This window comes from Sapajus apella, unplaced genomic scaffold, assembly GCF_009761245.1.
Source record: "Sapajus apella isolate SASKATOON/1434 unplaced genomic scaffold, GSC_monkey_1.0 scaffold25, whole genome shotgun sequence".
NCBI classification, from domain to species: domain Eukaryota; kingdom Metazoa; phylum Chordata; class Mammalia; order Primates; family Cebidae; genus Sapajus; species Sapajus apella.
Genome location: NW_022436965.1, coordinates 5810559 through 5826961, shown reverse-complemented (window position 1 = coordinate 5826961; position 16403 = coordinate 5810559). Strand labels below are relative to the sequence as shown.

General features: G+C 35.7%; 1 protein-coding gene across 2 annotated transcripts in view; it reads right to left on the bottom strand.

The window, feature by feature from the left end:
- Positions 1-16403, bottom strand: part of TRMT1L (tRNA methyltransferase 1 like) — a 39130-nt gene continuing 22727 nt past the window's right edge. For both annotated transcript variants that reach the window (XM_032291157.1, XM_032291155.1), the window contains exons 11-15: positions 9864-9942; positions 6935-7101; positions 5850-5912; positions 2267-2393; positions 1-2166 (exon numbers count right to left, since the gene is read on the bottom strand). In XM_032291157.1, the coding sequence (XP_032147048.1) occupies positions 1914-2166; positions 2267-2393; positions 5850-5912; positions 6935-7101; positions 9864-9942 (689 nt within the window). In that variant the 3' untranslated portion in view covers positions 1-1913. The remainder of the gene's footprint in view (positions 2167-2266; positions 2394-5849; positions 5913-6934; positions 7102-9863; positions 9943-16403) is intronic.

Here is a 16403-nt window from a genome sequence, read left to right as displayed (position 1 = left end):
TTCTTTTGTTTACCAAGTTTTAATGAAAGGATACAATTGATATTACCTTACAATGTGTGGTGTCCCAAATTACTACTATTGTTACGAGAACAAGATTGCTTAGGTTGCTAAATGGAATTTTTAAAGTATTTCCTCTTTCTGTTGATGTCCCTTATCACAGAGTTCTAAACTACTTTCTACCAAATTTTTCTATAAAAAATCTGCCTTTATATGTGAAATTAATATACATGTATATTTTAGATAACAGTAATTTATAGGTTTCTTTATTAAATTAGGATCTTTGCATTCAGTTCAACTCATTGATCAATATATGTCATGCTGATAAGCATTTAGCAAAATTTGAGACTGATACTCAATTTAATAATATGTATTAAATCAGATAATCTGAGTGCAGTAAGAGTTTGCCTCCTGGATTTATAGTAATCTTTATTTTTGATAAATACAAACAAACTCATTTCTTCTACTCATAAGTTATAATTTTAACTGGCAAGAATTAAAGTAGAATTTTTTTACTGGTCATTAATAGAAACTAGCTTATACTTCACTTATTCCTTGATTTTACTGAAATTTATGATCACATCAATTGAAGAAAGGAAAATAAATTGTCTTGGGAATATGCTGTAATAGCACAAAAAGATTTTCCTTCATTTCTGCAAAATTAATATTCTATATTCATCTAATGCCCATCCACCAGATTTTTTTGTATGTGTCACAGAAGTACTTTTTTCTTAGGTAGCATATTTAAACCTTTCAGTTATAGTTATTACCACGCCTCTCTGCCCCAACCCCCACCTTAATGGTTGTAAAAAGTTACTTCCCTTAAGAAATATTTAGGGATAAATATGGATTAAATCCTTGAGACAAAAACCTACACTTTATATCAAATCTTTTCATCTAAAATCTTATATTCAAATGAAGTGAGAATTCATTAAGGAAACAATACTTTTTTTCAACTAATTTTTATAGTTACATCAGCCTGGGCTAATTATACAAAAAATTTATACAAATACACACAAAACCAAAAATAACAAACCAAACAACAATAAAAAAACAAAAAACCCCAAACCAAAAAACCCTTGCTCCATAAGATGACAAATTTTACTTCTGAGAGGTAGTACAACCAACCAAATGAATACTGTACGTGCATAAACCGAGGCACTTAAGATCACCCAACCTGTTTAATTTATAACCAAATCTCTCCTCTTCAGGATTTCAGGACTCATGAACAATTATTATAGTAGAACAATGGTCTCAATTTATTATTTTGACAAAATCTTACTCTGAGTTTAGTCATTTAGACCTTAAAGTCACAAAAATAAAGTATTTCTATCCCAGGCAAGTATTTAATTTTTCAAAAGCTAGCAATAAATGAAAAGATCAATGTGGGGAGAAGTATGATTTCTTGAAAATGGGAACATATTTTAGTTTTCTAATTATGAAATACATTAGTGACCTGTAAGAACATTGTTCTTCTATTCAGGGTCATTTTAATATGTAAGTGGCTTCGGCTTCATTTTGTACACTACAAACAGGAAAACATAAACATCATGAATCAGTTTAAGCAGAGATGTGATTAAGAATTGTAAAAGATGGCTTTCATAACATACATAAAATTCCAAACACTTTGCATGTGAAAATTTTCTGTATCATTAAGCAAGTAGGGTGATCTCAGTGAGACTTGGCTTCATATGAAATGTTTTCATTAAAATTTCTAGTTTGCTTTATAACAGAAAAAACTTGGAAAGCAAAGATCCCAAACCAGCTAAGTTAGAAACTGCTCAGTTTCTGAATGAAAATGACATCGTTTTTATTTTTACTCCACTGAATTCAAAGAATACAAAAAGAATTACAGTTGGTATAGAGAACTATTAGGCCATCTATATGGACACCTGAGAACCAACTCTCCTCTATGTTTACCATCTTCTGCAGCCACTTGCTTCTGCTTTGTCATTCACTGACATTTCAACTCTTTCAGTTACTGTATCTTCGCATGCTGACTGGACATGGCCCTCTGACTGTCCTCCAGTATAGGTGGGGGTGCTGTACTTTAAAAGGATAGATTTAAACTGCATCAGAGGTGCATCTGTGCGTATACCCATTGGGTCAAAATGAGTTCGGCTTACTCGAAAGCCTGCTTGAGATAGATAGCACAAAAACTTTTTTAACCTGTAATAAGGAAAGAGAAAAAATAATTAGGTTCTTGTATTTTTATTTAAATCACAATATTATTAAATATATACTTTGTCATTGACTGGGTGTGTCTTACTTTGGCATATTCATTCCTTTAATGCTGTGTCTGTGAATGTTGTAATAAAAGGGCGGATGCTCGGCAGTGACATCAGTCTTTTGCTTCTTGCCTAAATTGGTGATCATTTCATTACTTTTTCTCTTTCCTGCAACACACACAGACACACACACACACACACACAAAGTTAGCATGCTCTTTAAAATTACAAACTGAATACTTTTATAACTGTATATTTGTCTCAAGTCTAAATCCTGACACATTCAACCTGTTTATCCAATCTTAATTTTTATAATTTATTCTAGCTATGTTCACTGTCCTTCATTTATGTAATTTTCATATTTCACTGTTTGCTGAATCAGAACTTCTTTTCTAACTTCAACTTCAAGCCACACTCTATTTTCGTCTCCTGTAGGAAGCCATTTATGAATTCAGAGCAAGTCACTTCACAGATTTCATTATTAATACTACACTACTCAGACTTTGATTAAGTTATGCTATTTTTTTTCTTTTCTTGTAGTTCTTGTATGTGTGTTAAGTCTTTACTCTCCAAGTTATATTCTAAGTTCCTAAGGACAATGTCTTTCATTTTTATACCTGTATCTCTACTGAGTGCTCAGTCTTGGATGCATAGTGGGTCTTCAGTGGTCACTAAACAACACAAAGTCTTGAGAGGGGACACAGAAACTGACAAAAGGATGTTATGATCTCATTGCCTATTTCTCATTACAGGACTTAGTTTTTTTTTTTTTTTTTTTTTTTATTTTGAGTGAAAGGAGGCCAGCAAAAGTAAGATTCTAGAACTATATCCTTCCAAAAATCATGAAAGGAAAACTGAGATATCCAATACTATAATGAGATTTTGCCTGATGTTCATCCCTTGATTATTTATACATGAACATTATGGTCAAATCTTACTTCTTCAGGTAAAGTAATTAACATCTGCTTAAGCAAAATATTCAGAAGGTGCCAGGGGCGGTGGTGCACACCTGTAGTTCCTGCTACTTGGGAGGCTCGGGTGGTAGGATCGCTTGAGCCCAGGAGTTTGAGGCCAGTGTGGACAACATAGTGGGACTCTGCCTCCTACCAAAAAAAAGTATTCAAAAGGCAAAGTTGATGCATACAAATGATAAATTACATTCAAAATAAATACAAAGTATTGCTAAATTTTTGCCTTTTTACATAAAAACATAAAGCAAAAAGGACAATTTGGGTTCCATCTATCAAATCAGATAATTAAAATCTGAATGTAAAATTTGAAATTGCATGAAATCCAATGAGGCACCTAGTCAAAAGATAGACACCCAGATTTAGTACAAGTTCTAGGAGCATCTGAGGCAAAAAACCTGATGTAATACCTTAATAGTGACTATCATCAGCAGTATATGTTTTGTTTTCTTTTTTTTTGGCCTGGTAATTTATTCTTTTGTAAAAAATAATTTCAACTTCCCTTATCTATTAAAGGGTATATGTGTAGGTTTGTTAGGTGTAATGCTGGGGCCTGGAGTCCCAATAACCCCACATCCAGGCAGTGGGCACAGTACCCAACAGGTGGTTCTTCAGCCCATTCCCCATCCCATCCTCCCCCATCCTGTGGTCCCCCGTGTCTACTGTTCCCATCTTTATGTCCATGAGTACCCAAAGTTTAGCCCCCACTTACAAGGGAGAACATAGGCCTTTCATTTTGGTTTTGCATTGGTTTGCTTAGGATAATGGCCTCGAGCTATATCCATGTTGCTGCAAAGGGCATGATTTTGTTCTTTTTTATGAATGAATAGTATTCGGTAGTATATATGTACCACATTTTCTTTATTGAGTCCGTGGACGATGGGCACCTAGGTTGATTGTTTGTTTTTGCTATCGTGAATAGCACTGCAATGAACATACAACGTATCTTTGGTAGAATGAATTGTTTTCCTCTGGGTTTGCCTCATACTATCATTTTAAGATTTTATATGTTGACAGATGGTCTTAGAATAACCATATAATTTAAGAGTTATAGAAGAGCCCACAAAAATTAGTGTAATTAATTTATATATGAGAAAGGCTCAGAGATTAAAAACAAATGTTTTTTGAGATGGAGTTTGGCTATGTTACCCAGACTTACACAATCCTCACACTATCCTCCCACTTCAGTCTCTTGAGTAGCTGAGATTACAGGTGTGTGCCTCTGTGCTCTTGGCTTTTGAAAATATTCTGAAAGCTTATTTATGTTTTACTGTATTCTAAAAAGGATTTAAGACAATTTTGCTGAAGGGGAGGGACCTGGCTGAGGTTATATAACTAACATCTGCAGTAGGATAATGCTTTTAAATCTAATTTTTTTTTTTTTTTTTTTTTTTTTTTTTTTTGTTGGATTCTGATATCCAGGCCCCGGTGCAGTGGCACAATCTTGGCTCCCTGCAGCCTCTGCCTCCCGGGTTCAAGCAATTCTCCCACCTTAGTCTTTCAAGTAGCTGGGATTACATGCTTGGCACCGACACACCTGGCTAATTTTTGTGTTTTTAGTAGAGACAGGTTTCACCATGTTGGCCAGGCTGGTCATGAACTTCTGACCTCAAGTGATCCACCCATCTCAGCCTCCCAAAGTGCTGGGATTACAGGTGTGAGCCACCATGCCCAGCAAATCTAACATTCTTTACAGTGTAACATAATGCTTCTTTGTCTTCCCTCCAACAGAGAAATTAGGTAATATATCAATTTAAGTTATCAAATTGGTTGAAGATGCCAAATGAACATGGCTGTTGGAAAGAGTATGCAATAGTTATTAAACCATATACTATTAAAAGGAATTTAAGTTTCCTTGTCTGTAATATAACATGCTTATATTACAGATGCTTTGTTCATATCTGTAATGTATACTTATCCCTTTGCTTTCAAAGTGATCTCTGAAAGCAAAGATCTTGAACCATGTGACTAAAATAAGATCTTGAGCCATGTGACTAAAATAAGATCAAATTATATACGATAAAGCTATACCATATATATAATTTTAGAGTTAAGGTAAAATTTTATTCTACCTCTTTTAAAAATTGCTCATTAATATATGATTTATAGCAATTTCATTTGATTAACCAGAAGACCTAATTCTTCAGCCATAAAAATTTATTATATGGCCTTTCATATAATTTAGGATATGTGCATACTTTAAATATAGCTGTGTTAGATATTGTAAGTTCATATCAAAGGATGTTAAGATTTAAAATATCAGTGTCTTAATGTCTAAGGTTTCGTTTTGCTTTTTAAAAAACTTTAGATTCCAGATGTGTTTTTGAATACAGGTGAAAAGAAGACCAGAGTGTTAAGTTTCAAAGAGGAGTGGCTTTTAGTTATAAGCTGTAATTTTTATTAGTTGATCAACAGTTTAGTTTTGACCTTCAAAGGCAAGGAAACTTAAATATATATAATATAATATAAACATTTGTTAACAGAAATTTTCAATGTGTGAATGTTGGTAAACAAGTTTTACTATAGTTTTGTTGTCATATAATATGAAATGTATTTTTAAGTAGGCTACCATGACAATCTCTTCTCTTCCGACCCTTTTGCTATATGCCTTTTTGACCTGATATATACATATATACACACATATATGCATACATACCTTGTGCAACGTAATTATCTGTTGTGGTATCATCTGTAGTTTTAATAAACACACCATTTTCTTCTAAAAAAAAAAGCAAATGGGAAAAGAAAATATTTTACAGAATAAGGCAACAACTCAAAATTTAAATAAAAGTTTATGAAACGCCATCCACACTATTTTCATGAATATACAAGAGATTCCGTGGCCAAACTGGACTGCAAAAATTCTATTTTGTAACTCTCTATTACAGCAGCTTCTTCTAATTATTTATGAGAACACTAGGATATTCAATAGGTTAACCTTTATATCAATAGTCAGATACAACTACAAAATTGCCTGTTTGTACTAAAGGGAAAAAACACATAGCTTTACTGAATAAGAAGTATAAATTTAGTTTCTGTGTATGATACTACAATTTTTGGCCACACCACTCCTAGAATTACCTGAAGTTTCTTTTTCTAGAAAGCAGATCTAGGGTAATAAAAATCACAAAGGACCTTTAGTTGTTTTTTTTTTTTTTTTTTAATTAGTAAAATTTAAAAAGGGAGGTTATCTTTAAAAAAAAATGTCAGGGCATAGTGGTTCTCATCTGTAATCCCAGCCACTTTGGGAGGTCAAGGTGAGAGGATCACTTGAGCTCAGGAGTTTGAGATCAGCCTGGGCAACATGGTGAGACCCCAGGTCTACAAAGTATTAGCCAGGTGTGGTGGTGCATGCCTGTGGTCTCAGCGACACAGGAGGCTGAGGCAAGGGGATTGCTTGAGCCCAGGAGGTTGAGAATGCAGTGAGCCATGTTTGTGTCACTGCATTACAGCTTGGGTGAAAAAGTGAGACCCAGTATCAGGGAAAAAAAAAACACACACACACACAACACTATTCATCATTCATCTATTCATTTCAGGCTCCTGATTATAATCCTGAAGAAAACTATGTAATTTAAAAAAAAAACTGTTAACCAGATTATGATTAGACTCATTAGAGAGGACTTACTAAAGATAAACTATAATTGTATTGCTTTTCTTATAACATCAAATACAGTTGAAAAAGATACAGTATTTTTGATAAGAAATTTTAAGCTAGTAAGCTAGTGTTCTATTAGCTACCTTGCTTGTTGAGATTTGAAGGTGCATGAATTGAAAACTGACTTTGAGGTGTACACTCTGATTCAAAGATTAATGTCTTTATTAGGGTCTGAATGTCATCCAAACCATGGTGAAGAGATTCAAATAGCATTCTTTTGAGGAATCCAGTATTGAAAAGGGAACTTGACCTGAAAAGAAAAGAATATACAGAGAACTGGGTTTGAGAAATGATTTTATTTTAAAAAGAAGTTCTTGCAATTTATAAGTAAGACATATAATTAATTATATGATAGATTTAAATTAAAAAAAATTATGACTTAATTTAAAACTATTTTCTTTATTATTATTTTGAGACAGAGTCCCGCTATGTACCTAGGCTATTATTTTTTAATAGAGATGAGGTCTCATCTCAAACTACTGGGCTCAAGGGATCCTCCTACCTTGGCTTCTCAAAGTGCTGGGATTACAGGTGTGAGAAACCACACCTGGCTTAAAACTATTTATTTTCTATTTGCCACTCATTTTATCATATCAGTTTTCTATACTAGTAGCATTAGTCAAGGAAACTTAATTCACATTAAATAAACAAGAATTTATTGAGTCTGGGAAGGGGAGAAGGGAGAGGGTGATGAAGAAGGGAAAAAGAATATAAATGTATTTATTACCACTAAAGTTATATACTTAAAAACGGTAAAGAAGGAAAATATTATATGTGTATGTTACCTTAATAAAAAAATTTATTGAGCTATCATAAGGTATACAGTACTGTGGTATATAGAGGGTATGTGGAGGGTATACCAAAATATAATATACAGTGTGGACCTTATAAAAGCCTATCAATCTAGACAGGAAAATAGGGCAATGAAGAGGTTTTCACAATGCACATTCTAGTCACTAATAGAAAATCTTAATTCTGGTGGTTTATGGTGGTAGGCTGGGGCAGGGTAGGGGGACACATCTATGAGAATTACATGTGGTAATGGTGTGGTTAACAAATGGCCTGGGGTGAGTCTGATATGCTTCCCATTTAATTTGAGAATCACAGGTATAATGGACAAAATATGAAGTTCTGAGTAAGATAAACTGGATTCCAATCCTGGCTCCCCCACTTACCAGCTATGTGATCTTTTTATTAAAAGACAGGGTCTCACTATGTTGCTCAGGCTAAACTTGAATTCCTGGGCTCAAGGGATCCTACTGCCTCAGCCTCCTGAGTAGTTGGGACTGTAGATGCGTGCAACTATGCCGGGCTAGCTATATTAATCTTGAGTAATTATTACTTTTGAGTCTTACATTCCTCCTCATGAAATGTAAAATAAAATTTCTCGGGCTGGGCGCTGTGGCTCACACCTGTAATCCAAGCACTTTGGGAGGCCGAGGCAGGTGGATCACGAGGTCAAGAGATCGAGACCATCCTGGTCAACATGCTGAAACCCCGTCTCTACTAAAAATACAAAAAAAATTAGCTGGGCATGGTGGCGCGTGCCTGTAATCCCAGCTACTCAGGAGGCTGAGGCAGGAGAATTGCCCAAACCCAGGAGGCGGAGGTTGCGGTGAGCCGAGATCGCGCCATTGCACTCCAGCCTGGGTAACAAGAGTGAAACTCCGTCTCAAAAAAATAAATAAATAAATAAAAATAAAATAAAAAATAAAAAAAGGATTCAGTACTGGCAGTCAGAAAACCTAAGTTCTAGCCTTGACTATGGTACTAATTTTTTCAGTCAGTTTTAGCAAGCACTTAAAAACACTGTGCCATAGTTTCCTCATGTGTAAAATAAGGCAGTTAGGCAAGAAAATCTTCCTTCTGTATCCAGTAACCTGCTATTTTTAATTTTCCCAGTTCTGAATCGGTGAGTAGGATCAATGTGTAGCAGATGCTATATGGAAGCGAGAACTGTTTTCAGTAAAACTAGAAGGTAAGGCTGGCTAGGTCTTCATAAGAGAAAATAATAAGCATCAGCACAAAAACATTTACCGGCAATTTCTAGGTTTAGTAGGTACTTAAGCCTTCACCTTATAAAGTAATGAGAAGAAATTTGCGATAATTCTTGTTACAATGTTGTTAGGAATCTTGAATTTCTATAAGAATCTCAATCGGGCAATGGTAGCTCACGCCTGTAATCCCAGCATTTTGGGAGGCCAAGGTGGACAGATCACCTGAGGTTGGAAGTTCGAGGCCAGCCTGACCAACATGGAGAAAGCCCATCTCTACCAAAAAAATACAAAATTAGCTGAGTATGGTGGTGCATGCCTGTACTCCCAGGTACTTGGGAGGCTGAGGCAGGAGAACTGCTTGAATCTGTAGAGGCTGTGGTAAGCTGAGTTCCCACCATTGCATTCCAGCCTGGGCAACAAGAGTGAAACTCCGTCTCAAAAAAAAAAAAAAGGAATCTCTAGTAACAAACTTCAGGTAAGGATTCTGATTAAAAACAATTCAACTTTAAGGTACAATAGCTTGTTACCAATGATACGAAAGCATATACACATTAAATATTTCCAATTGTGCCCCATCTAAATAACTTTACCTGAAACAAAGGCGGATACTTTTACATGTCCATCTCACTTAAAACTAATTCCTCTAGGACCTTTTATATAACTTTTCTATAAAAAGTTACTGTGATCATTTTAAAATCACATGCTAGATCTGCAATGATGAATTTAAAAAAGCTGCTTTCTTACTATTCAGAAATAAATTATCTAGCTTCCGATCATCCAGGCTTCTCTTTCACCTTCACTGCCTCTTAGTTTTGTCACAAACTACAGAGAATAATGGTAGAGAAAAATCTAAAAATAGAAAACACCTCAGGTTGATAGGAGGAGAAGAGTCATAATGAGTTGCCTAGACTTAAAAATTAAATTTAAATTTACTTGTCTTTTACCACACATAATAAAAATCTGCAATTAATAAATCAATAAATCAAATTTTATGTTCTTATGGCTAGTCACATACCACAGAGGTCCAAGTTCTATTGCTGTCTTTCCAGGCATGCTTCCATGACAGTTACAAGGCAGCTGTCTATAAGGGTTTTCTGTAAAAAGATAATAAAAGGAGAAATGAAAGGAGAAATGACTAATACAAATAGTAGTAATGGTTATATTAATAATTTGCAGCTACTATATACTGAGGATCTACTATGTGCCAGGTATTATGCTAAGTATTTTATGAAGGTGTGTGTGTGTATACATGTGTATATGTGTACATATATGTGTGTATATATACACATATATATACACCCAGGTATTATGCTAAGTATTTTATGTATGTGTGTGTACATATATGTATATACACATATATACACACACATATATGTATATACACATATACACACACATATATATTTTTAATTTAAATCCTTAAACTGTGTGTGTATATATATGTATGTGTATATATATATACATGTGTGTGTGGCATGTGTACACACACAAATACACACACAGACAGACACACACATATATTTAATTTAAATCCTTACAGCTCTGTAGTAGGCACTGTTAAAATCTCAATTACACATATCAAAGGATTAAAGCTTAAGAGAGGTTGTGGAAATCCATGTCAAATGGCTTATTAGAGATGTAACTGGTATTAACTTAATATACCACATGAAATAATATAAAGAAGGAAAAAGTCTTATAAAGTTCACAAGAGATCATATTTCAAAATAACTGATTAAGGAATCATTAATGTGGAAGAAAATATATGTATTTTATATAAAAAGATTGATGAGTTTTAACAAATGTATACACCCATGTAACCAACATACCAATCAAAATGTAGGCTTTTCTCAAAAGTTAACTTTTCTGCAGTAGGAATGAAAATGAGTTACTCTATTCCCTATGCTTGACTCATATTCAGCCTTCAAAATGTGCTAGAAGAATCTAATTTGGTTTAAAAAGCAATGAATAAGAGGTCTGATATAATCAAAAGGAAATTGGGGGGACAGAAGAACTATTCTTAGTTTCCAAAGTGGGGCAGTATTTGACTATGGAACTTTTAAATCCACACAAGGCCCAAATAGTGATTTTGTATCAGAAATTCTCCAACTAATTCCCTCCACTTTAGGATATTCCTGCGTTGATCATTCACTTTCTCAGAATGGTCTGATCTAATCAATCAGTCCCAGATATATTCAGAATCAAAGATTATGGTGGCAGGAACATAAGTCAATAGCCTCTTGCTAGCTGATAATATCACTCTGCTGTTCAATACAATTATTCGTATAATGCATGGTTATGAGATCTTATTTTACATTTACTTAAAAGTATCCTTCACTGCTCCTAGATCTACTTTTCCGTATTATTTAACTCTAAGCTTTGATGAAAGGGTGTGGTTAGCACTGACATAAGCTTTGATGAGAACTATGTTCCTCAAATATGAGTATACTCAAGAAGTCTTCTCTTGAACTATTACATCACTAAACTACAAATACTTATAAGCAGTCATCATCCAACTCAGGATAGCGATTTATAGTATAGTTCTGTCAGCTACAGCCACTTACCACAGGCAGACAGCACAAATGAATTATTAGTTTGTATCTTAATGCACTTTGCAAAATAATCTTATCACACAAACCTGTCTTTTCCCAAGCCTCTTTGCTAGGATTTCTCAGATCTAGATTAGCATCAGCAAATTTCCTCTCTGAGGGGCAGGGCTATCATTTCAAGTTACCAGCAGCAAATAATGAAGAGGTAAAGAAGAAAGAAAACTAGTATTTCTGTGTTATCAGTATATAAGTAAGGAAAGCAATTCCAGATGAAGAATTTAAAAATATTCTGAGACTTCTATTTAAATGCAACAGATTAAACATACACTTCATCTCTGCTATATCTTAATGCTTATATCAAATGACAGCAAGGAAAAAAAATTAAACCACAAGAATAAATAAAATGGGAGAAGAGGTAACAAAAGATAAGAGATGCCAATAAAATTTCAGAAGCAGGAATCACATATATAATGGGATAACAGATTATTTAGATAACCAGAGAAATCTAAAGCCTAAGCCTGAAATGGATAGATGGGCAACCAAGAAAACAAAGTTCATCAGTGTTGTGGGACCCTGCAAAGGCCTGAAAATTGAGGTAATGATTGTCTCTGAAGATGACTACAGAGAGGTATTGCAAAAAAGAGGTCTTGTTACAATTTTTAAAGGGTTCAATTAAAACTCCAGATCTTCTCCAATAAAAATCAGGCTTCTGTGTCTTCCCCATTCCAAAAGATGAAGTTAATCTTTGGTGAGGCTAAACTATCCAGGATATGGAACCAGGAGTTTTGGGTACAGTTGACAGTGAGATGTCTGAAAACAGAGGGATTAAGTAAAAATCTGCTCTCCAGTTTCTGTCCCCAGTGAGGCTCTCCCAGAGCTGCTAAAAGATTAGTCAATTCCTCTCCGGAAAAATTTACCAATCCAAGAGAAAAGATCTATATACACTTTTTGGTATTTGGGGTTGTCCTACGAAAAAAAGCAGACTGGTATCTTCTTATTACAATAAAATCCATTGGTTTATAGCTCTGCCCCAAGTGCTTCAAAACAGTTTTTCACCGTGGACAACCAAAGACCACCAGACATGTGAGATCTACCATAATAGAGAACAAAATTACAAGACAGAATGTTAAGAAACAGGAGAACTGAACAAAACAACAGCAACAATACAAAACAAACAACCTCTATTCTCCCCTCAATATAAAATATACTCAAATATAATCAATTCTTAGAAAGGTAAGACATTTTGGATCCCTGAAACAATAATATGACACTATTAAAAAAGGAACAATAATCACTAAACTAGCCCAAAGAAAGAAAAAGAACAGTGACAAAATATGACAGAAATTAAACAAGACTTGGAAAATAAAAATTCAGGAAAAGTATAAAGTAGAACTAAGTGCCAAAGAGATGAACAGTATAGATATTTTTTTTTAAAAAAGGATTAATCTAGAAGATCCAAAATATAATTAAAGTTCCTGAAAGAGACAACAAATGTAATTTGAAAGGAAAAATTTGTCAAAGAAATAATACTCGCCAAGGGCCAGATGTGGTGGCTCATGCCTATAATCCTAGCAATTTGGGAGCATGAGGTGAGCAGGTAACTTGAGGTCAGGAGTTTGGGACCAGTCTGGCCAACACGATGAAACCCCTCTCTACTAAAAATACAAAAATTAGCTGGGAGTGGTGGCACACGACTGTAGTTCCAGCTACTTGGCAGGCTGAGGCAGGAAAATCGCTTGAACCTGGGAGGCAGAGGTTGCAATGATCCAAGATCACGCCACTGTACTCCAGCCTGGGAGAAGAGCAAGACTCCAAAAAAAAAAAAAAAAAGAAAAAGAAAAAATTACCCCCTCACCCCCAAAATTTATCAGAGCTGAACAGCTCAAGTTTGTGACTTAAGAGAACTCAGAAGCCGCACACAGTGGCTTATGCCTGTAATCCCAGCACTTTGGGAGGCCAAGGAGGGCAGATCACTTAACAAAAGTTAGCTGAGCATGGTGGCATGTACCTGTAATCCCAGCTACTCAGGAGGATGAGACGTAAGAATTGCTTGAACCTAGGAAGTGAAGGTTGCAGTGAGCCACTCCACTCCAGCCTGGGCAACAGAGTGAGACTCTGCCTCAACAACATAAATAAATAAATAAGAACTCAGAGATTATCCAGTAAAATGAATTTAAAAAGATGAATTCATACACATATTATCTCAAAACTATTTTAGAATATTGGGTTTAGAAGAGATATTTTTTTTTTTTTTGAGATGGAGTTTCGCTCTTGTTACCCAGGCTGGAGTGCAATGGCACGATCTCGGCTCACTGCAACCTCCACCTCCTGGGTTCAGGCAATTCTCCTGCCTCAGCCTCCTGAGTAGCTGGGATTACAGGCACGTGCCACCATGCCCAGCTAATTTTTTTGTATTTTTAGTAGATACGGGGTTTCACCATGTTGACCAGGATGGTCTCGATCTCTTGACCTCGTGATCCACCCGCCTCGGCCTCCCAAAGTGCTGGGATTACAGGCTTGAGCCACCGCGCCCGGCCCAGAAGAGATATTTTAAGAGCATTCAGAGATAAAATAATATAACAGACAGCAGACCTCTCATTGGAAGCTAGAAAACAATGGAATAATACCTTGAACATTTTGAGGAAAAATGATTTCTATCCTAGAGTTCTGTACTTGGCCATGCAATACTTCTCAGCAATCTATAGGTAAAAGTGTTCACTTGAAATGAAGAAGTAAACAAGGAAAGTGGGAAAATGCACAGGATCTGCGCTACGAGATTTATCACAAAAAGAAAGTCAAAGAAAAATTCCAGGATGATGGTTAAGCAGAAGCCTTTGGACAACAGATTTCAGCAGATACAGAAAACAAACAATCCAAACTAGAGCACGGGGACTGTCTCTAGGACAGTGAAATTGAAAGCCAAAGATTACCTAATGTGCTTATCTATGCTGAAAGAAGCATTGAAAATGTAGCAAAGAGTTTAGAGAGGGATTATAAAAAGTTATTTTTTAAAGAAGGTAACAAGCAAGCACAGTAAGTATTAATTCCAGAGTTACCAAAGAGTTGTCTAAGAAAAGAAACATTATTATATGAATAATCTTTTATTTTCACTTTTGTAGACAGGGTCTTGCTATGTTGCCCAGGCTGCTCTTGAGCTCATCTCAGGCAATCCTACCTTGGCCTCCTAAAGGGATTACAGGTATGAGTCACCATGCCCAGATTCATATGGTTTATCTGTGCTGCAGTAGCCTTCTAAAATGATCAGCAATAAGGCAAAAAGGTTTGCCTCCTGGTATTCAAACCTTTGTGTAATACCCTTCCCCTGAGTAGGCACTGGATCTAGAGACAAGTTTCTAACTAGAATATGGCAAAAGTAATGGTGTATTACTTTGAGATGACGTTACAAGAGACCTTTTCTATCTTGCTTGCACTCAAACTCACTCTCTGGTTCTTCTGACTTGCTTTTTTTTTTTTTTTTTAAAGAGATGGCATCTCACTCTATCACCCAGGCTGGAGTTCAGTTGTGTAACCACAGCTCACTGCAGCCTTGAACTACTAGGTTCAAGTGATCCTCCTGCCTCAGCCTCCCATGTAGCTGGGACTGCTGGCACAAACCACTGACCAACAGCTTGATCTGTGGCCTTGTGAGAGACCCTGTGCTAGTGGACCCAGCTTAGATTCTTGACTCACAGAAACTATGGGATAATAAATGTTTAAAGCCAATAATTTTGGCGTGATTTGTTACACAGCAATAGACAGCTAATACAATTTGTGAACAATATTTATATATTTGTAAAAATATAAACACTAAATATTGATGTAGTCCAAAGTAGAGAGGAGAACATGCATGTGACTGGATTGGTTTAAAAAGCCAAATACTCTTTCTGCATGGAAGGAAGTTAGATGCATTGTAAGCATGTTATTTAGAAACATGAATATAAGCATTAGAAGAAACAACTGTGAGATTTTAACTGTTTAGGGAGTCAGGCAGAGATTATTTTATTAATAAGATGTATGGAACTATTTGATTATTTTTGCTTTCTTTTTTTGAGACAGTCTTACTCTTTTACCCAGACTGGAGTACAGTGGGACGATCTCAGCTTACTGCAACCTCCTGCCTCCTAAGTTGACGCAATTCCCCTGCCTCAGCCTCCTGAGTAGCTGGGATTACAGGCGCCTGCCACCATGCCCAGCTAATTTTTGTATTTTTAGTAGAGATGGGGTTTCACCATCTTGGCCAGTCTCGAACTCCTGACCTCAGGTGGTCCATCTGCCTCAGCCTCCCAAAGTACTGGGATTACAGGTGTGAACCACTATGCCCAGCTATTGGACTTTTTAAACATGTATTACAAATTGATAAAAATTCTGAATGAGATGACTTCTTTGTAGGATATACTTGTTTATTCTAAATTCTGTATGATTGCAAATAAAATGCAAAAACAAATCACTGCTTTATAGTTATTACTTATCAAGTCAAAAATTCTTCAAAATGTTTGATTAATGGCTGGGCCAGGTACGGAGGCTCAAGCTTGTAATCTCAGCACTTTGGGACGCTGAGGTGGGCGGATCACTTGCAAGCAGGAGTTTGAGACCAGCCCCAACATGGTGAAACCCCGTCTCTATACTAAAAATACAAAAATTGGCAAGGCATGGTAGCAGGTGCCTGTAATCCCAGCTACTTGGGAGACTGAGGCAGGAGAACTGCTTGAGCCTGGGAGGCAGAGGTTGCAGTGAGCCAAGATCGTGCCACTACACTGTAGCCTGGGCGACATAGTGAAACTCAGTCTCAAAAATAAATAAATAAATACATAAAAATATAACAAATGTCTGATTTAAAAAACACAAGCTGCATTAAATGTAAATGGTCTAAATATCTCATCAAAAATCAGACATGATCAGACTGGGTAAAAAAAAAAAAAAAGATCCAAGAAGACACCTGTAAGTTGAAAGTGAACTATGTGAAGAAATATATTATGCAAGCAGTAGCTATAAGAGCAATGTTTACATTA